Below are 22,279 nucleotides of genomic sequence, written 5' to 3' on the forward strand. Positions count from 1 at the left end.
TTGTTCCAACAACCATCAGACATATTTTCCAATGACTTACCATGAGGAAGTTCACTGGAAAATCCTTGTATTCTAATAAGCCATAACAACAAAGTGAGGTAAAATGACATTTAAACCATCCTCACACCAACAACAACTTTTGAAACATGTAATAACGTAATTTGAAGGTGATTTTGTGCAACTACACCAAATCAATGGTCAATCAACCAAATTTAATTTGATAATATCTAACAAAGTTCAAAGATTAAAAATTAATAAAATTAACACAAAATTACGTTCTTTTATGCATCAATTAGAAAATTGCTTCAACAATTTCATAATAGCAATTACAAATTGAAAGCATCATTTGATATCGACAAAAATATACAATTGAATAAACATAATTCACAAGTATAAAGCTTTGAGAATTAATCTCTCGAAGGTGGCTCGGATACCATTATAAGGATTTTGCAATCTTTGACAATATAATAACAAATTAAATTTTTCATATAACAACAAACAATTTTCAAAACCCTTTTTTGGATTATCTTTATATACGATTAATTCACAAATATGCAAAAATATGCATATGGTGTTTATTTGATATACCTGCATTGGATGGCTCCTTTATCTTTCTTTGATAGCGAGAGGTTGTGAAGTTGTGCTTTCATAACCAAGCATAGGCTTACTCTTTGATATCCACACGAAGCAATAACGATCAAGGCTTAGTTGTGCTCGTGACATGCTAGAACCAAAGGACAACTTTATGGTGTAAAGGAAGGGAAATTCTTACTTAACAATTAAGGTTTTATATATAAAATAAAACTTGTACTTTTAAAGCCAGGATGCACCCATATATATACACAATTGCATATGTTGTTCGAGACTTAAACATGTCCAAAGTAGCTTCCTTATGCATGTCTGGGACAAAATAATGTATTATGGGTGATTATTAACTGATTGACTAAGTCAACACAGTTTGTTCTAGTAAGGGATACTGCAAGTACAAATCAATTGGGTTAGTTATATGTCAAGGGGATTGTTAGACTTCATGAGGTACCTAGGACAATTGTGCAAAATAGAGACGGGATTGATTTTAGCTTTCTAACAAAGTTTACAAAGGTTATTGTGTATGAGGTTATCATTCAATACAACCTATCATCACTAGATAGATGTTTAAACCAAGAAGATCAATCATATGATTGAAGACATGTTAAGGGTATCTTGTTTTTGGATCAAAAAGTGAGTTAGATCAATGTATTACCACTGATAAAGTTTACATCTAATAATAGTTACCAAACAATCATCTAGATGACTCTATATAAGACATTTTATAAAAGAAAGTGTTAATCATTGTTGCACTAAGATGAGAAAGGTGAAAGAGATGGTTTGACATAGGTTTTAAGACTTAAGATGACTTAACAGATGATTAAGGATATGTTTTAAGAAAGGATAAGATAGGCTTAAGAACTTTAGAAGAATTATGCTATCTAGAGGAAACAGAATCTTGAGTCTTAGGTTGGTGGTAAGGTGTTTATCCAAGTAGCCCCTTATAGACATGTCATGAGATTCAACAAGATAGGCAAGTTGGCTAAAAGATTTGTAAACCATTTAAGGCTCTAGAGCGAGTTGGTAAGGTAACCTACTAGCTTACGTTGCTAATGAGTATTGATAACATTCATAATATGTTTCATGTATCTCTATTATGCAAGTATACTAGTGACTTAACCCATATGCTAAAGATCAAAGATGTTAAGCTTGAGCCTAGTTTGGTGGATAAGGAATGCTTAATGCAAATTATGGATAGACAAGTTAAAGAGCTTATAAATAAGCAGATTCCCATGATTAAGATTCTTTGGAGGCCATATAGGAGGTTAAGCATGACATGAGGTAAAGGTTTTTAAAGTTGTTTAAGTTAATTTCAAGGATGAAATTCATTAAAGGATGAGAAATGTAACTCTCACAAATATGCTCAAGGGTAATTTTGTCTTTTCTTTATGTTTTGGTTTACATATAAGAATATTTAAAAGCATGTATGATCACATACAATTAGAGTGTATGCTCGTACATGTATAAAGAAGGATAAAGAAATCATTTCATGTGTAATACGTAATTTGATTAAGTATTAAATAAGGCAAGATTGTACATGTAAAGGATACAAGCCTATACACCTAAAAAGCTAGATGCACACCCATACGTCTAACTATGTATGACTATACATGGAGTTTAAATTTTGGATAAGGACGGTCCTTAGAGATCGTGAATAATGGTTTCCACCACAAAACTATAAGTTTACGTATACATAAGGGTTGTATGGTTGTACATGACGTTATTTTGTCAAAATAAAAAGAAGTGTGATGATGTTTGGCTCACTTTGCATTTTTGATAGCTTTAGAGCAAAGAGAGAAACTGAAAATGTTATGTGATTGTGGAAAACGCCAAAAAAAAGGATTTAGATTGACAAATTTTAGCCAAGCCATATAAAGATTAGCATTGTCAGCGAATGTCAAGTAAGTAGATAGTTTTCTCTCTTTTGTTAAAGGATTGGTTATATAGATATGACCATCGTATTTAACTTTCCTCTATCGATATGCTAATCTTCATGTGGCAAAATGGCTCCTAACAATGATCTTTTGCATCCCTCTATTTTAATGGCACTAAGCTCTCTCTCAAGCTTTTGTTATTTTTTCTAAAAATCCTAATGAATGCCTTAGCCAAAATACATCTAGGTTCTTTTTTTTTTTATTAAAAATCATGATAAATGGGCATGTTCTATTCACACACAGGCATGTATGTCATTACCCATTAATGACACGTTTTGAAATCCTTATGAAACACATCTTCATTAAAAATTCAAACTTGCTAACCATGCATAAACATGTACCATGAGCATGCATGTCATCCACACTTCATTAATTATCAAAGATCAAACAGGAAAACACTATTTTTTTTCCTTGCCATTAAACACAGGGTGCGTGGCCTTCTCATATGGTTGTGCAAGCCTGATTTCACACACAATATAATCCAACATAATTAGTTTTACTTAAAGCCAAAAGAAAATAATAACCTTAGATGAATTTATAGGTATTACAAGTTAGAATATGGGATGCACGATTTTGACACTAAGAGGTGTATGCCCATACATCATCTAATAGAGGTACAGGCGTCCATAGTTAAAGTCATGCTTATACATAGACTAATACATAGCTACAAGGAGCAAGTTTTTATTAATGCCAATACAAGGCTTTAAGAAATGATAATTCTACCGCTTATGTTGTGTGATGAAATGAATACAAGGTTAGAAAGACCTTTTTGAAGGTGAATTAAGATAGCTATCTAGTGAAAGGCATTCATCTATATAGAAGATGGCGAAGACCCTAATAAAGCAAATTTGAGTCAAATTCAAAAAAGTGAGAAATAAGATGTACATCAAGATAAGCACTAGTTGTGTGCAATATGGTGTAACAAATATGAAAGTAATAGGGCAAAGACAGAGAAAGATACCCATAAGATGCATCATACACTTGGTGCCAAGGTGTCTTAGCAACTCATTATGGTTTAGAGGTGCATGGTAAAAGAAAGTTGCACCAATTAGTTCTTTATATGGCTAATAAGATGCATCACGTACGCAATCATGGTAAGGGCCATTTGAAAATGGTTATTAGTTAGTAGTCACATAGTTATATGTACGTGGTAAGCATGGATATGATTAAATTTCTTGTGTGACCAAGGTATTAGTATTAGTTAGCCTAAAACCTGATTGATATTATGTTGTGTACACTATTATTGTAAGACATCTAGGATGTCATATGCTTTCACAAGCATCAGAGATGTCAATATTAGCTTAGATATTAGTCATCCACAATGATGTCGCCTATAGAGGTAAGGCAATAAGGATATCAGATAACATCCGAACAAAATCATATTATGAGATTTAGATGGAACACTAGATTAATTGTGTTATATGAAATGTGCCGAAAAGTTACCTACTTACTGAGTATTATGTCATTCACATATTCCTTGTCATGGTTTTTTAGCTAAATGAGGTGAGTAGTAGAGCATGTGGGGGAGCCAGTGGTCCAGCCCATAGAGTTGCATAAAGAGGAGCATTATAGTCTCTTGGTTATTTTATTATGTTATATGATGTTTATGACAGTCTAAGATTTTGTGTTATATATTTATGCATTTTTAGTTATCTAGTTGTATTATAGAGAGATTGTATACTTATGATTGGTAACATATTTCAATTGAATTATATTATACACCATTTTGCACATTTAAGGTTTAAGTTTGAATATCATGTTTGATATATTCCACTGTGATTAGGTAGAACATTAAGATAACATGTCTCTTTATGTCCATATTCCATCTAGAGATACGTATCTAGAAAGGAGTATTAGAAAAACACTCTAAAGTATAGGTTGAGAATAAGATTTAAGTTTATCCTTAGCTTTACATTTTTCCTTTTCTCTCTGAATGTCAACATTAACCAATTTTGTCATATTCATGTGCACTTTAGCATTCAACATATCTTCTATAGATTCTTATTTAGGATCCTTATAAAAGTCCTAAATGAACCTTGTGTAGAATTCTAGAAAAAAGGACTAAACAAGGTCTATAGCCGTGCAATTTGTTAAACATAAGCCAAGAGATTTGAATTTCTTGAATAACTCAATCATCTTGATTGCATGAAATCCTACTTCAATTTTGTCATCCTTTATAGCTAACAAGTTTTTTCATTGTCTCATAACACTTTATGCAAGTATGACCTTGAAAAATCTTATACAAACGATCGATTAACTTTTGATTAGTCAAATCATTATCTATATATTAGAATTCAATGAAAGCACCATGATGCTTGAAACACATTTTGCATCATCCATATGCTTTTTGTAAGCACGAAAGTCCCTCTTTATGGTACCACGTTTGGGCTCAACAAAGGGATCCTACATAACAACATATAAGATTTTTTTTCTCTTCTAATACAATCTGAAGATATTGATACCAGTTGAGAAACCTCGTGTCTAACTCAAATTCCTTTTCAAATATTAGTTAAAACATTAGGTCATATTTTATATACATTTAGTTCTACAAAAAAAAAAAAAGACCTATTTTTATCATTTAAATACTCCTATTGTCTTATTTAAGTCAACAGTCCTCACTGTTGGTCTCGAAGAATCCTAATAGACTCCTTAATGGGTTAGGATCTCATCAAGTCTATTTAACCATCACTTTAATGAACAAGTTAGATTAATTGATTAGATAGATCAATAAACCAATCACACAAGTTTATGGTCTCAAGTTAAAGCAATTATGTTGACAAATCAAAAGACCTCAAATATAACACTCGATTTCAGTACAAAAAATGCTACATATCACCATGCATTGATAATTGCATATCCCTACTTTACATCTAACATATTCCACTTTCGCTTTAGCGAAAAAAGTTTCATTTATTAGTTAAGTCAAACCTAACATATATGAACAATTGATTTTCTATCTAGTAGACATGTACTTGTTACTTTAGCAAACAATGCCTTGACGAATAGGGGTTTAATTAAGATTTTATGTTGGAAGGATTTTGGTTATTTCTGACTTAACATTAATAGAGGATTTAGTAATTTTGGTCTTACCAATTTCAATTTGCATGTGAGGTAATTTAATTTGAAAATTAAAAACCTAGCATTCATTTTAAACATAAATTAAATGTTCCTAAATGTAACCTATCTTATGTAGACTTCTTCAAGCCAAGAGGGGTCGTTAAGTCAACCTAGGATTCTTGCATTTCATAACTTTGAGCCTTTAAGTATGCTCCTTCTCGTTCACTTAGTCTTCAAGTGCATTACAAAATTTTCATCTTTTACATTTAAACAAAAATTAAACCTTATTCAAGTTTTATATTGATAAATTAGAAACCTCAAGTTACATTCGAGAAGAAAAAAGGATGTACAATTAAGATTCTAGAAAAGGTAAGACACACGTTCTATTTTTTATTTACAATCATATATTTCCAAAATATAATAAAACAATTTCAGAAATCTAAGACTTGTGTTTCTATCACCATGCATAACCAACGGACCATAATATACATCAAACAATATTAAAATGATTTTACTTATCTACGAAATTGTTAAATTATTTTGTACCCTTAATTTTTGTATAATTCTTTAAGCCCCAAAGATTTGAAAATTTATAGTTTGGTCCCTATTTCGATAAACAAGATTAAAGATATAATTTTGACATTGCAAACAAACATGCGTGTGTTATGAATAGTCATTCATCATTTTATTTTTACAATTCAATAAAATTCCAAAACACAGTATAGGAGGAAAGTCATGACCCGTGCATCGTGAAGATACGCTTACGACCAAGTGTGCACATATGGTGCATGACTATTTGCAATGTGTTCTCTATAATCTTGTCGTGAGGAGAAATATTGGAAAACCCTTATGTTTCTCGATGATTCATCACGAGAATGAGACGATAGGTATGAAAGTCTATTTCACCCTGACTACAACTTTTATTTTGCACAACAATGTACAACGAAACTGATTTCGCGTGACAACACAAAATCAATGATCACACAATTGAATTTCACAAATAAATGCGTACATAGTCATGCAATTCTAATCAACAAAAATCATAGACGCAAAAATCAATACAATGACAACATATATATGTTTTCTAGGATATTGAATAACATGGAATCATCTATAATCAATCCATTACTTTTTTAGATATTTTTTGGCATACAAATTACATACAATAACATATATGAAATCAATGAAAAACACATAAAATTATTGCATAGTAACACCTCAAATGTGGCTCTGATACCACTGTTAGATGTTTATGGCTTTGAAAACAGAGAATGGGTAACCGAATCTATATTTAAAAATTTATATATAAAACAAATCATACAAAAATAGCTATAAACCCTTTACATGATCCATTTGTATTAAGTTATCATACAAGGATCTTAAACAATATATAAAAAAACAATCATAAAGTGGGTATGGATTTACATACTTTTGTTGATGGCCCCTTTAACTTTATCAACCTTGAAGATGCACAAATTGCTCTCGATCCAAGACAAGGTCAGCATCAAGGTATCCACACAAGTCATGAGGTAATGGAGGCCATAGAGGGGCTTTGAGATTTGCTAAAATCTCTCTAGTAAATGGCATTAAAAGGGGTGTATGTATACAATTTGACAAAAAATTATAAAAGTTGAAAATTTGTTTGTTTATATAAAAGTCAAGAAATGATTGTTCATGTGTCATGTATGACCACTCATACGAACCTTATTGTTTTGCCCAAAATCTATAATTATTCATATCTTTGGATATATGATAAGGTTGTTGAATAAGGGGGTCAAACTATAATAACAAACAGTTATTCATTTGACTTGATAGTTATCCAATTTTCAACCTATGTAGTTTTGGATAAAGTCAACCATAATTTTATGTAGTTCTAGGTTATTACACTTTGACCCTTAAGGAGAAATAGTCATACTTAAGCCAAATTATCCTAGGAACTCAAAATCAAGAATCTAAATACTAGATTTGATTCACCCTGTACAACCCAAAGCCTCTAAAACTAAGATCTTGTCATATTATGTGTAACCCATAATCTTTTTACCATATTGGCATTGAACTAATTCATATCAAATCTATAATCTAATAGCCACTTGTATATAAACCAAAATTGACTTTTAGTAAGACATCATGACCATTCAACTAACAAAGTGTTAGTGATTGATTTTTATCTATCAATACAGTCATTGTCTAGTTCGATCCTTTCAACATATGATATCTCTTCGAGGCTAAGACATAAAATTAGTGTTTACTTAGAGAATTTTTTATATATATTGACTAACGTCTGTATCAGTAACTGAATAGTATTAGATTGCACAATGACTCAGTTCTACTTGACTACAAATTTTAATGATCATTGATGTTTGTTAGTAGACTTATCAAAAATATCAACTTCTTTCCTTGAGAAAGAAGAATCTTTTGTTAATCTATCATAATCTTTGTACGTCTCTCAATAGAACTAATTACCACTATTTTGGTAATCCTTTTTCAAGGAATACATTAAGCTAGTTTCAAACCATACAAATCCTTTTACAAGACAAATTGATGACTTCAAATTAAAGAATCATATGTATTACCATGTGTTCGAGGATGAATTTCATAGCATCAGGGTAAATATCCATATAAAATCCTCATGGCAATTGAATTCGATCAACACATCTATACAATGTGCACCCATGTATTACATGAAACTTTCAACAAACAATTTTGGCACATATGATCTTTCACGACACTTTAATAGGGTTGTTTAATATTATGATAGTTATATTCATATTACCTATATCTTTGATCAGGATAATATTGAGATTATAGATATTTCTAAAATAACCACCATTTCTCATAATCAATCAACATTCACTAATCCCTTTGCCACATTGTTATCATCCTAAAGGTATCTATCTTTGCATACACATATACTTATAGATAAAAAGTGCAACTATGAATTGAATAAATATGCTTAATCATAACTTTGCATCGTCAAGAAGATTGGCTCTAGAACCTCACTCCAACATAATTAAGTAAATACGAAAACAACTAAAATCATCCCATTTTTGTCAAAAACAAGGAGTCAACTTAGGTAACTTCTTGTCTCTTACATTTTATCTTATCCATATTTTGAATTTAAAATTTATTATATTTTATTACTTGTTGAAACCTATATAAATGAGACCATCTTGTTCAAAACCTTACTAATTATTATAACTTAGTGTCTCTTAGATTTAGGACTTAAGGCGGAAATCTTTCCCTATCTTATAAGTTTTGTCCACCATTCTATGGTCGTTACTAGTGAAATGCCATGAGACAAATTATGTTTGTTTGGTGGTTAGTCCAGTAGCTATTGCCCCTTCAATTTCCTCAAGAACCAAAAATAAAATACCAACTACCATTTGAATACATACATACATACATACATACATACAGACATATATATATATATATAAAGAAAAGAAAGAGCCTGATGCCAAACTCAATATAATTTGTGAAAGAATAACATTAGAATTCCTAATGATGATGTCCCAATCTCCAAATGCAAAAAACCAATGCAAAACATGCAATGTAGAAGTTGGCCCAACAACTTAAGAGCGTTACTCTTCTTATATAAAATAAAATATTATACAATATACTTGTGTGGAATACTTGGTTGATTAAGAGTTTTACAGGCTCGGATAACATAGTAAATAATCATCAGTGACACCAATAATTGGGACAAGGCAACAATGGGAAAGTGGAAAAGGCAAATGGCAAACATTGTGATGTATAAATATATAAAATATAGTAGATATAAAATTTTGGTGACATCCGAATGGTTTTCCAAAACAACTTTAGAATTCAAACGGCAATAGGCAATAGGAGTAATAATTTCCATAATAGTATTTTGTTGGGCACAAAAAGCAAAGTATGAAAAAATATATATTGAAATAAAGAAAGAATCATATTTGGGATGCACCATTGCTGGAATCTACAAATGCAATGGAAACTCTCTTTGATAGGCCAAGAGTTGTTCAGTATTTCCTTCATTCAAACTGCCATGCCATCTAACCCGTACTCCACTTTTCATTTCTAATTTCTTCTGACTCCTCTCTTGCAGAGGCCTCAGATGCCAGGCCAGGCCCCCACAACAATAAATTATGACAACACATTAGAAGGCAAAAACTGTGGGCGTATGAGACTCTTTGTTCAGAAAAAGAGAAGAAATGAAAAAGAAAGAAAGCGCATACTAAAAATGCTACATGATTAAGACTTATTTGTTTCAATGAATTGTATATGAAAAAATAAATACATAAATTTTAATACATCGAAATGCCTTTTTTTTTTTTTTTACTTGTATTTTTTCAACCCAATGAGAGATTACCATTAGAATACTATGGTTTGACATGATTGGCAATCTAAATGTAAGGCATCCAAGTTGTGGAAAGTTTGATCATTAACCTATATTATAAAAAGACCGAAGAATAACCAAGCTGACCATAAAAGACATGTGGTTAAGAAACGCCACCAAATCAATGAATACAGATGTTAGAGATATAAATGGTGAGATTTGATGTCATTGTAGCAGAGTCAAGAGGTGCCAAGTTTCCCACAAGCATAACCTCATGAAGTTCATGTGGCTATGGACCCACTCTTGACACTCTAAAACAAAGCAAACCTGGTAGGGGCCGCTCCGTCTATACCGGAAAATCCATTCTTATTCTACACTATCTGACAACACTACTTTGGGAAATTGATTTCAACCCTTCTTCTGTTTCAACATAAATGCTAATCAAATCTCTAGAAAGATTGCCAAGAAAGAATACTTTGTATTTCTATGCTTTTATAATAGCATGACAAATGAACCATTAGCCTATAGTCTGTCTGTCACATCTTAATGGGAACAATCAGTGGGTTGGTTAGCTTAAAGCTTCCTCTAATCCTAATCAACATTTGTTTCCTACTTGTCAAAGATTAGTGTTTAGTGGGGATTTCAATATTAAAATCGGACTTTCAAAGCAAGTGTTGGAAAATTTCTGAATTCTAAAAGGATAATAGTGTGGGGGAAAGTACCATAAATGAGTGAAATCTTCGAAAGAACTTTCTTCTGATCTCCATCAGCTTAACGTTGGAAAGCTGAATCGTGGGCCCAAAAGAAAATCCTGAACACAAGAATTATAATATTATACGGTCTAATATACCGATTTCACCAGGGAACTTATGGCAGTGTGACGATGCCGCCCAAAATCCTCCCTTTAAATTCTCTTCTCTGCCTTTGAATCTCATGGTTCGTCTACACCTCTTCTTTTTAACCTTTCTCAACCAAGACCAACAAAAAGAAACTTCTCTCCGTCTCCTCTGTTTCTCAACAATAGCCAGCGAAAATGGGGGGCTTTCTCAAACAAAACAACACTGTAACTCTCTTGATTTTTACGACCTTGTTCTTGAGCAGTATTCCTAACGCCAGCAACCTTTCCTCTAATCTCTCTTTAGCTACTACCACAATTCAAACTCATTCTTCCTCCACCAACATCCCTTTCTCATTAAAACAACTGAACTTGGATGGCTGCTTTAGCTTTGAAAATATGCATCAAGCAGCTCAGGACTTTGGCAATACTCACCATTTCCAGCCATCTGCAATTCTTTATCCTAAATCAGTTTCTGATATTTCCTCAACTATAAAGCATATCTATCATATGGGATATGATTCTGACCTTACAGTGGCTGCTAGAGGCCATGGTCACTCTCTTCAAGGACAGTCACAAACTCATGGAGGTGTAGTTATCAATATGGAGTCACTCCAGGAACCACTTATGGAAGTTCACTCTGCTGAACTGCCATATGTGGATGTTTCCGGTGGTGAGTTGTGGATTAATATTCTGCATGAGACTCTTAAACATGGGCTCTCACCAAAGTCTTGGACAGATTACCTCCACCTCACCGTTGGAGGCACGCTATCAAATGCAGGAATCAGTGGTCAGGCATTTCTTCATGGACCCCAAATCAATAACGTTTACCAGCTGGAGGTTGTCACAGGTATGTTCAAGCAAACTCTCAGAATGGCTGAAACTCATAGCCCAACATAGATTGAGGTATGGAACAGTTGTCATTTTAGCCAAAGACAAGGGTGATATGGTAATTTGATTATTTTGAATATGGTGAAATGACAACTGTACCATCCCTCTAGCTATGAGAAACCCTTATGCTGAATTAATGAAAGCTAGACTAAATGAATGATGCTTTTGACCCCTAACCTCCAACAAGAAGAGTAGAAAAACAGAAAATATTGCCATGAATGAATCTAATTTAGAGACTTTTGGGTGCAGGAAAAGGAGAAGTTCTTACCTGTTCAGAGAAACAGAATAGTGATCTCTTTTATGGTGTTCTTGGAGGACTTGGACAGTTTGGAATCATTACCAGGGCTAGAATCGCCATTGAACAAGCACCACGGAAGGTAGAAACAAATACAATTTTTCCACAAGTCTAATGCACAAAATGAATCTTTATGACTTAATTCAAAAATCTTCACAGGTGAAATGGATTAGAGTACTCTACTCAGAATTCTCATTATTTTCTGAGGATCAAGAGCATTTAATATCATTGGAGAAGTCATTCAACTATATCGAAGGATTTGTTCTAATAAACAGAACTGGCCTCGTTAATAACTGGAGATCATCCTTCAATCCCAAAGACCCAGTTCAAGCCAGCCAGTTCATTTCCGATGGAAAAGTTCTGTACTGTCTAGAATTGGCTATATATTTCAACCCAGAGGAGACTAATGCTGTGGACCAGGTAAAACTCGTCAATAAACTTTCCCCTTCCAGTAGCATTTATGGTTCTACTAAAGCTTTCCATGTGAATCCGTAAATCTTACTCATCGTGATGCAGAAAGCTGAAAGCTTATTATCAGAACTGCGTTTTATACCGTCCACACTCTTCCTATCAGAGGTTTCTTATGTAGACTTCCTGGATAGAGTGCATTCGTCAGAGATAAAACTCAGAGAACAAGGATTATGGGAAGTTCCTCATCCTTGGCTCAATCTTCTCATCCCAAAAAGCAATATCTCATACTTCTCTAAAGAGGTCTTTGGTAACATTCTTAACGACAGCAAGGGGCCAATTCTTATCTATCCAATCAACAAGTCCAAGTACTCTATCAACAAAATTTGTCAATTTCTAATACAGTTTCCAGGTCCATATTTTGAACCATGTTTATTGTTTATGTTGCAGGTGGAACAAGAAAACATCTTTTGTTACCCCAGATGAAGATATTTTCTACCAGGTGGCGATTCTGACCTCAGCAGTTCCAAGGTCAACAGGAACAGATGGTTTACAGCATAGACTAGCTCTAAACCAAAAAATTCTAGATTTCAGTAAGAAGGAAAATCTTGGAATCAAACAATACTTGCCCCATCACACCAGCCAGGAAGAGTGGAAAGCCCATTTTGGTCCTCGGTGGGAACTTTTTGTACAGAGGAAATCTGCCTATGACCCCCTGGCAATCCTTGCTCCTGGCCAAAGAATTTTCCAAAAGAAGACATCCTTCTTATGACATTATTCTCTCATATAAGCCCCAGATTAACCAGAGGGATCTTAAGTCATATGGATCCATTATGCCTAAAATTGTAAATTAGTAGTAGTCAAATCTCCATACATTATTAAGTCTCAACAATCGCAGGTAAAACTGGGTAGTAAGCTGTTCAACAATTTTGTTGATAACCTCAACAGTTGAATTATGCAGTCAGAGAGTTGCATGTTAAAAGTTTTTATTAAATTAGCTTCAGAGTGTTATTCAGGAGAAAATAAAGATAGCTCTATGTAGTTATTTTCTTTTACTTTCATAGACTAAATAATTTCCAGATCTTTTAAAGATACAAGGCAATGCTATTCAAAACCTGAAATTCCTCAGTCCAACCATATAATAACATGTTAGAAGAAATCATCATGTCCTAAAAGAAGGAGATATCTTGAAAAAAAAATAAAAATAAAAAGAAAAAAGAGATGATGCCAGTGACTCACTTAGTAAGATACAGACAAGGCTACTGTTTCCCTGATTTCTCTGTCCAGCCTAGACCTGGCCTGCGTATTTCTTCCTGTAGTTGCTCATACTCTTGGGCATCACGGATTGAAGCTTCAAAATCAGTTGAATCACTAGCAACAGGAAGAAAACTACTTATATCATCTCTTGCCCCAAAACCCCCAGCGCGAATAACATCATCAGGTGTTATTGTGGCCTCCATATTTACATCCCCAGAGATACCAACATCTCCCAGAAGTGCACCTTGTGAAAAAAACTCCCTGCAGTCCTGATCACCTAATTTAAGTTTTTCATTGTTTATTTGAGATTTGGGGATGGATAATTTTGGAACACCTTCCAAATCGACCTTAGTATTTTTAGATTGGGATACTTTACTTCTTGTACATGTTCCACTTTTATCTGGGGCATCAAAAGGCTAGAACGTCAGTGTGGCATACAAATGTCAGCATATGCACATAATATGAGCTTTAAATAAGATAAACAATGTTTATAAGTAAATTAGTTATAATCACACAATAAGTTTAAGGGTCTCTAACTTGAAATTTATGATAAACTTGTCATCTATGGAAGCGAAATCATAATATATAAGTCCCTGGAAGAACTTAACCAAAGCCTCAAGAAAATGGTCAGCTAGATTTCACCAGTAACAAAAACGGATCTTTTGCAATACATATAGCAAGTATGCTAGCACTTGCATACAGTCTCAGCTATATCTTGACACACACGTATCCCACTCAAAAGTTTGCACTTAACCAAACTAAAATTGTAAATCAAGTTATTTACCTATAGAAATGTTTAAGCTTCAAAAAGACAACAAAAATTATCTCAAACATTGATGTGAAAAGCTTCAATAGGATTCTTTTTTCTTCCTCAGAAAGTCTAAGAAACTGATAATAGACAAGACGTGAGGAACTAGTACCATGCAAAACTTCAGCTGACTGATACTCCATTGTTGATCTAACTTGCAAGATTAAGCAACCACCTGGTGGTTCTTATAACAATCTCTCTTTTGTCAGGAATAAAATATCCTGTGCAGATTTTCTGGACTAATCTACCAACAAAAAGTTCAAAAGCTTTGTAAGATTCTACAGGCATCGTAAGATACAGTCTTCACATGCATGTTGCAAATACACACTGGACAATATATTCAAACAGATTCCAAGGAACTAAAATTAGAGAACAAAAACTCTCATACAGAAAGTATAAGTCTACAAATCCAAGACTTCATTTTAATGAAAATCTCATCTTCTGGTGAATAATGCATGATGGAATCTCCTATGCCACCAAATAACTTCTTAAGAGTTCAAATGCATGATCGATTGATCCAAATTAACTTGATCAAACACATGTACTTATTCAAATACAATAAAAACCAAGAATCTTAACCATTGGTCATTTTAACACTTGTCTTTTTTTTTTTTTTTACTGTGTTTTCCTTTTGTTTAGACTTTGGGTGATGAAAAAATACAGTAAGCAGCACTCTGGTAAAATCCTTGATCACTAAAATATAAACATATAGAGAAAATGTAAAGATTCAAAAACAAGAGGTGTCAACTCCTCCTCTAAGGTGTAGCCTCTCTATCAGCCAAAGGTTGTCAAAAATACTCAAATAGCAATATTCTTCCCTCCCTTCTTCAATTTAATCACCTATATTATACTACTGGATCTACCTTCTAAATTCAAATATAGCCAAAGAACTATTCCTCCTCCACCCCCCCCCCCCCCCCCCCCAAGTTTTAATGCGTTCTCAAAGTCACACTCGCGAGACACACCTATGAGCTAACTTCTCTTGAAAGATGCAAACGTAAAATCATCATTTCAATAATAATATTAAAAAAATATAAAATTCATTATGTTTTCACCCTAAAGTTTTAAAAACTAACTTTACCCCTGTTTAAAGTTTTCTAGCTTTAAAAAATAACATTCCTCCAACCCCCCCTTCAAAAAAAACCTAGAAATTATTTTTCAAATGTTCTCTAACAACCGGAGACAACACTTCAACCCACCATCTTGCCCGTCACTAGATCTTCACTCTCTAACACAAGAAGAAGCGACAAAGACGAGTCGACTCGTCTAAATCAATGAAGTTTTCTCTGATTCTAGACAAATTGACAAAAACGAGTGTTTTCGTGGATTCCAAAAGAAATCTATGTCGATTCTTCTAAAATTGACAAAGATGCGTCTTCATTGCATCATCCGAAAGCTTCGAAGAGATAAAGGGTGGTCGACGAGATAGTGGGTTGAAGCGTTTTCTATAGTGGTTAGAGATGGTGGCTGGAAAGCCTCTAGAAAATAAACCCTAGGTTTTTTTTTGGGGGGGGGGGAAGGGGAGGAATGTTACTTTTTAAAGTTAGAAAACTTTAGGCAGGGGTGAAGTTATTAGTTTTTAAAACAGTGGAAGGGGGGAACATAATGAATTTTATATTTTTTTAATATTATTAATGAAATAACAATTTTACTCTTACCTCTTTTAACAAAAGTTAACCCATAAATGGGACGTTTGGTTTTTTAAATCCCATCGGTGTAACTTTGAGAACACACTACAACTTGGGGGGAAATAGTCCTTTGGTCATTCAAATATTTATCCAAATCATTTATTTTATCCTAATCTTACATCTATTATACTAATCTTATCATAATATTAAATATATTATCCTAATCTATTATTATTATTATTTAATCAAATCCTAGCACACATCTTTTTGTAGATTTTGTGGCTGTTTAAAAAATCCACAACCCACTAATCAATTACTTATTTGCAAAGAAAGTTACTAGCTTTATTCGAGAAAGCATAATCATATCCACCCACCCTCACAAAGCCTAATGTTAGATAATAAAAGTGAAAAGAAATTGACGTGATCTTGACTAAAACAACGAGGATGGTAGAAGTTTTCAGGAGACTAAGCAAAAGATGCAAGAGGGTGTAATGATGAAAATTTTAACTAGACAAAATCATCATAATACAAATAGTAAGACATTATATGTAGAAAGTTGAATATGTATTGCATGGCAAAGAACAAATAGAGATATATACTGTTGAGAATAACTGGTCTTATTAATAGTTGTTCTAGTTGCTTATGATTTGTTACTTATCAAAAAGAACATGTGAAATACATTCAGTTACAACAATTAGAAAACAATTTTTCAAAATGCAAGTATACTTTCTGGCCAAATAAAAGCTCAAGAGGCATGTTCCACATGTCTAAAGAACATAGGATATATATATATAGAGAGAGAGAGAGAGGTCTCAAAGAAGATGTTGGATACATTTAGTCATATAATCAACATGTTTGCCTCAAAATTATGTTACTTACTATATATATATATATATATATATATATATATATATATATAGATCTCAAAGAAGACGTTGGATACATTTAGTCATATAATCAACATGTTTGCCTCAAAATTATGTTACTTACTATATATGGATCCTCAAAAAACAAGTTTTAGCTTCTCATTTGTCTTGCAAGATATTTTCATAACCGCCCAAAAATATTATCAAAGAAGCTCAAAATTTATGTTGTAATACATAGTGATGAGAAAAATCTCTTCTCAGTTAAGTGTGAAACATAGGCTTCCAAAAAAAATAAAGAAATTTCAAGGTTTAAAAATCTCTTTTCTTTAAATTTCTTATGCACATGTTACTGAAATCCTAAGCCAAATTGTCAAAACTATTTAAATCAAAAGTAGAGAGAGACACTCCAAGGTTAGAACCAAAGTCCATGAAAGTTTAGAACTTCACATCACCTCTCCTACCACTAAAAAGGAACTCTCTAATGGTTTGAAAAGGAATTTTGACACTTCCTGTCAACAAAAGAAGAATGAAAAAAAACCCTTCAACATCAAAGTTGGAGAAACATAGAACAATCTGATAGGTACCTGAAGAGTACGACGACTGTGCAATTTCCTCCTCTTACGTTGATGCAGCAAGGATAGAATTTGAAGTGGGAGCTAGTATGCGACCGAGAGTTTGTATTTGCTTCTTTTTTTAATGTAACAGTAAGAATTTCGAATGTCAGTGGAAGAGATAATTGTTTCAATTGTAATAATTCAATAAGAAAATTAAGTCAAAATGGCATTACATTTTCATGGCTTTTGCATTCACAAGACAAATGACAAACTCATAAGTTTAACAATAACAATCCCCCAACGAGTTCAACACAACCCAGAATAAAAAATAATCACAAACGACTCAAGCGAAATACACAAACTCAACACTACACCAGCTTTCAAGAGACTGGGTCTCTCCCCTATTCTTTTCTTTTCCCTTCAAAAAAACTGCCTTCTCCACTCTCCAAGTCCCTATTTCTTGATTCCTTGCTACCGTTCCCCCGATCCTTGCATGCCAACTCAGCATCCAATATTTTCATAGTTCCTTTCTTTCCCAACATATCCCTAAACTTTTGCTGCATATCTACTGCCCTTGCCGCTTCTGGAGTGCTACCATCTGGAGCTCCCATAAACTGCTCACCAAAATTATTAGCACTATTACCATCTGTTTTAGGATTGCTGCCTTCTACTTCCATAACTTGCTCTCCAGTATTGTTATCACTAATGTCGTCTGTTGGCTTCTCAGCTTGTGTCTTTAGGTTTGCCTGTCTTCCTTCTCTCTTCTTCTTCACATACACTTGAGCTCTAACACAATCAAAGCCTTACCAAATCTAAATTCAATCTCAAAAACTATGTCCTACATATTCTTTGACTAACGCTTCCACCTTTTCGATCTATTTCCACACAAATGCACATTTTTTCTTCTTCCTCTTATTGCTCCATGTATTTCAATTTATCATAATGTTTATTTCTATCAAATACAATTGGAGCATGACTTTGTTTTAGCATAGAAGAAAAGAAGTTAATAGAGCAACATAAAGAGTCACAAACATATATGAGACTACTTTAGCAACTGCTTTAGCCCAATTCTGCATGGAAAAAACCAAGAATAGCAAAATTTGCCATAAAAAGGACAACTAACTATAGCATCTTTTACATCCAATAAGTATATGAAGATTGCTTCCGTCAACACCAAATCCATTACTTTAAGTGTACTATCAGTTGCTTCAGCTGCATATGAATTTTATTAATTATAGGTGACTCAACTCCCCATTCTACATTGGTACTGTTGTCACTGCCGATTCTCACATTATCCAATCCCCTCTTAACTAATACCAAATACTAATCCTCTCATTCAAGCACATCATCCTATAGACAAATGACCTTTCTCATGTCCTATCAAATCTGAATTGGCCATTGATTCCAGCACAACTACTAATGCTAGTGCTCAAATTAACACTTTCCAGCCTTTCATGAACACAATTAATAGCAACGAACTAATAAAACATTTAGTACAGTAAAACAGATTTCACTAATGAATACTCTAAAACTCCACAGCAAGTGTCGATCAATAAACATTTACAAACTCATTCTCCCCCATACATTCGCATCCTAAATCCATAAAACAAATACAAAAAAAAAAAAATGAAATTTCAAATACTTCTCCATCAAGATTCACAATTGCAATTTCCAGAAAAAATATATGCACAACTGAAATATTAAATAAAAAACAAGACTATTCAAACAATCACAGAAACGGTAAGCAAGAAAATATATAACACAATGTAAACAAACCATATACAATAACACAAATGGGCCAAACGTGCCGTTCAGATTGCTATGAAGGAGCCAACTGAAGCAAAACAAACAGAGTAAATAAAGCATGGAATTGAATTTGCATTTATAAAACTCGGGAAAAGAAAGACACACTGCGTAGAGTTTGTGCCTGTTTTGAGCAATGGAAACCAAAATGTTTGGTTAACTTACCTGAGAAAAGAAAAGCGGACTGATATTTTTGTTGCCACCTATAGGTTCTAGCCTTTACACTTTAGATTGAGTTGTCCTTAATGAAATGCACGAAGCCTACGTGTCGACCGCCTCCGCTAACTCCAGACCCCTGTCCGACACGCGTTTATGTAAAGCTGTTGCAAAATTGTTGGTAAATATTTGAGGACAAATTAAGGGCTGATTCTAGAATTTCAACAAAATATATTTTCTTTTATTTTGTCATTGACAAATTTTATAGGAAAATTAAAATAAATACCCATTTTACCCTTATTTAAGCAAAAATATCTAAAAAACTTTTGAAAATATCAAAACTATCATTTACCACTCTTATATAAACTCTTACTCTCATACATTTTTCATATCATTTAAACATTTTCTTTTACTTTTCTTTTTTACTTAATATTTGATACTGTGAATTTGTTTAGAAGGAAAAAAATTTATATTTCTAAATTAAAATCGAAACAAATTAATTTGTGAGAAAAAAATATTTATACGAACTTAACTCAAAACTTAATTTTATTTGTTAAATCAAGTTTGTATATTATATAAAGGGAGCATTTGAATATTTGATAATATATTAAGAGGTTAAATGAAATATTAGAAAAATATAATGGGTATTTTGATATTAAACAATGTATAAAAGTTTAAATAAAATTTTAAAAAAATTAGGGGTAAATGAAATGTTAAAAAAATATGAGAGTATTTTAATATTAAACAGTGTAAGAAGGTTGTAGATGAAATATTAAAAAAATATAGGGGTATTTCAATACAAAACAACATATGAGATGTTAAATGAAATGTTGATAAATATAGGGGTTGAAAAAAGTTTAAAAAATATGGGGTTATTTTGATATAAAACAATGTATAAAGGTTTTAAATGTTATATTAGGAAAATATAAGACATTTTAAAACAAAACAACATATAAGAGTGTTAAATGAAATGTTAGATAAATATAGGTGGTTAAATAAAATATTATAAAATATAGAAGGTATTTTGATATTAAACAATATAAAAAGATTGTAAATTAAATATTAGAAATATTTAGAAACATTTTGATAAAATATAGGGGTATATGAATACAATACAATATTTGAGAGGATTAAATGAAATTTTAAATAAATATAGGGGTATTATGAAATTAGACAAAATATGATAGTTCTAAATAAAATACACAAACAACGAGAGCACATTTTGATATTGTATAATATATTAGGGAGTAAAAAAAAAATTAAAAAATATAAGAGTCATTTAGATATTAACCAATATATAAAATTAATATTTTGGTTACAGGGAATGTATGAAAGTATTTAATAAAATGTTAGAAAATTAAATGTGGCATATATATTAATAAATAGTTATTGTGGATTTTTTTTATAATGAATGTTTAATTTTTTACCAAAATTTTTCATTATATGATTGATAATTACAACGACTAGTTATATTATTATTCATTTCCAAGGAAAATGGATTTAACATGATAAGAACACAATAAAGTATATTAGAAGTTCTAAAAAATTGGTTAAAATTCCCTCTAGAGCAACATTTAAAGGATTTATCTAACTTTTGAGTGAGTAGTGTGGTATTAATCCAATAAAAAACTACATTCAACTATATATGAAACCAAAAAGAATTGAGCTCAATTGTCTAGTAAAGATCGAAAATGATGAAGATGTGTAAGGTCTTATGACATGTTCAATATTTAAGGAATGTACTCCTATTGTTGTTACATGTATCATAATTGAAGGACAACAACAACAAGAAAAAGAAGAAGAAGAAATTGGTGGCAATGATTATAGTGAAGTGAAAAAGGAATCTATTGCTAAAGACTTGATTGATTTCAATAATAATACATTTTATATTGCTATTGAATGGGCCCATAGAGACAAAGAGAGGGCTCTAGATTGGGGTGACTTTGAGATGAATAGATAACTAATATTCCTCTTAAAGAGGCATACTTCAAGGATATGTCACATATTAACTATAATATGAATAGTTTACAGTTTGAAAATCCTATTATGGGAGGTAAGAATTATTTATGACCATTTTTTAATAATGTCTCCACTAATCCATTTGAGTAACTTCCCGATTTTCCTCCATAACTTTCAACATCATCAAGTGGTGCAATATCGATTTGAGAGATGAATGCTGCTAAACTTGATAACATTTTTCATGACAAAAAACACTTGAAAGATGTTGTAGACCAATTCGCTTTGGAAAAAAAATTTCAGTATAGAGTGTTTAAGCTTGACATGGGTAGATGAAAGATTAAGTGTTATGATAAGAAATGCAAATGATTTCTATTGGGAAGAAGAGTCAAACCCAGTTAAGTCTTCCAAATTTGTAAAATGAATTCAACTCACACATGTTCAATTGATCAGATAAGGTCACATCATAGACAAGTTAGGGTTTGGGCTTTAGGTCTATTAATAAAGTCAAAGTCTGTGTTGATTGGTCGTATTTATCAGCCTAAAAAGATCATCATCAATATCAATGACAAATGTAAAATTGATATTTCATATTTATAGACTTAACAGACAAGAAATTAGACTTTAAATTAGACTTTAAATTCATTGAGTGACTCACCAGAAAAATCATTTATGCTCTAACCCAATTATTACTATAATTTAGAGCGTGCTAATCCGGGAACTGTGATAGTTATAGAAAGAGACGATGAACATCGCCTTAAGTATTTTTTTATGGTATTGGAATGTTCTGTTCGTATGTTTAAACAATATCTTCTACATGTTATTTGTATTGACGTTACTTTCTTTAAAGGTCAATATTTGAGATATTTATTTTTTACGGTGGCCCTCGATGGTAATAACCAAACTTACTCAATTGCTTTCGATGTCA

The 22,279-nt window shown here is 32.3% G+C and overlaps 2 protein-coding genes across 10 annotated transcripts; one reads left to right on the forward strand and one right to left on the reverse strand.

The window, feature by feature from the left end:
* The first annotated feature begins 10,547 nt into the window (after nt 1-10,547).
* Nucleotides 10,548-13,346, forward strand: LOC123197203 (cytokinin dehydrogenase 1). Its single transcript, XM_044611377.1, has 5 exons — nt 10,548-11,579; nt 11,870-11,997; nt 12,075-12,335; nt 12,432-12,691; nt 12,774-13,346. Exons 1-5 carry the CDS (start codon nt 10,928-10,930, stop codon nt 13,093-13,095), a joined length of 1,623 nt encoding a protein of 540 aa, XP_044467312.1. The 5' UTR covers nt 10,548-10,927; the 3' UTR covers nt 13,096-13,346.
* A 14-nt stretch (nt 13,347-13,360) lies between these two features.
* LOC123197204 lies at nt 13,361-19,578 on the reverse strand. Of its 9 annotated transcripts, XM_044611382.1 has the most exons (5): nt 19,405-19,577; nt 19,213-19,270; nt 17,467-17,569; nt 14,501-14,632; nt 13,361-13,980 (listed from the first exon to the last, which is right to left on the reverse strand). In XM_044611382.1, the coding sequence occupies exons 4-5, from the start codon at nt 14,529-14,531 to the stop codon at nt 13,583-13,585; spliced, it is 429 nt and encodes a 142-aa protein (XP_044467317.1). In that variant the 5' UTR covers nt 14,532-14,632; nt 17,467-17,569; nt 19,213-19,270; nt 19,405-19,577; the 3' UTR covers nt 13,361-13,582. The 9 variants fall into 9 exon arrangements, with proteins under 9 accessions (XP_044467317.1, XP_044467316.1, XP_044467313.1 ...); XM_044611381.1 differs by lacking the exon at nt 19,213-19,270 and having other exon boundaries at nt 17,467-17,566; XM_044611378.1 differs by lacking the exon at nt 19,213-19,270.
* Between the last annotated feature and the right edge of the window lie 2,701 nt (nt 19,579-22,279).

This window comes from Mangifera indica, chromosome 15, assembly GCF_011075055.1.
Source record: "Mangifera indica cultivar Alphonso chromosome 15, CATAS_Mindica_2.1, whole genome shotgun sequence".
NCBI classification, from domain to species: Eukaryota; Viridiplantae; Streptophyta; class Magnoliopsida; order Sapindales; family Anacardiaceae; genus Mangifera; species Mangifera indica.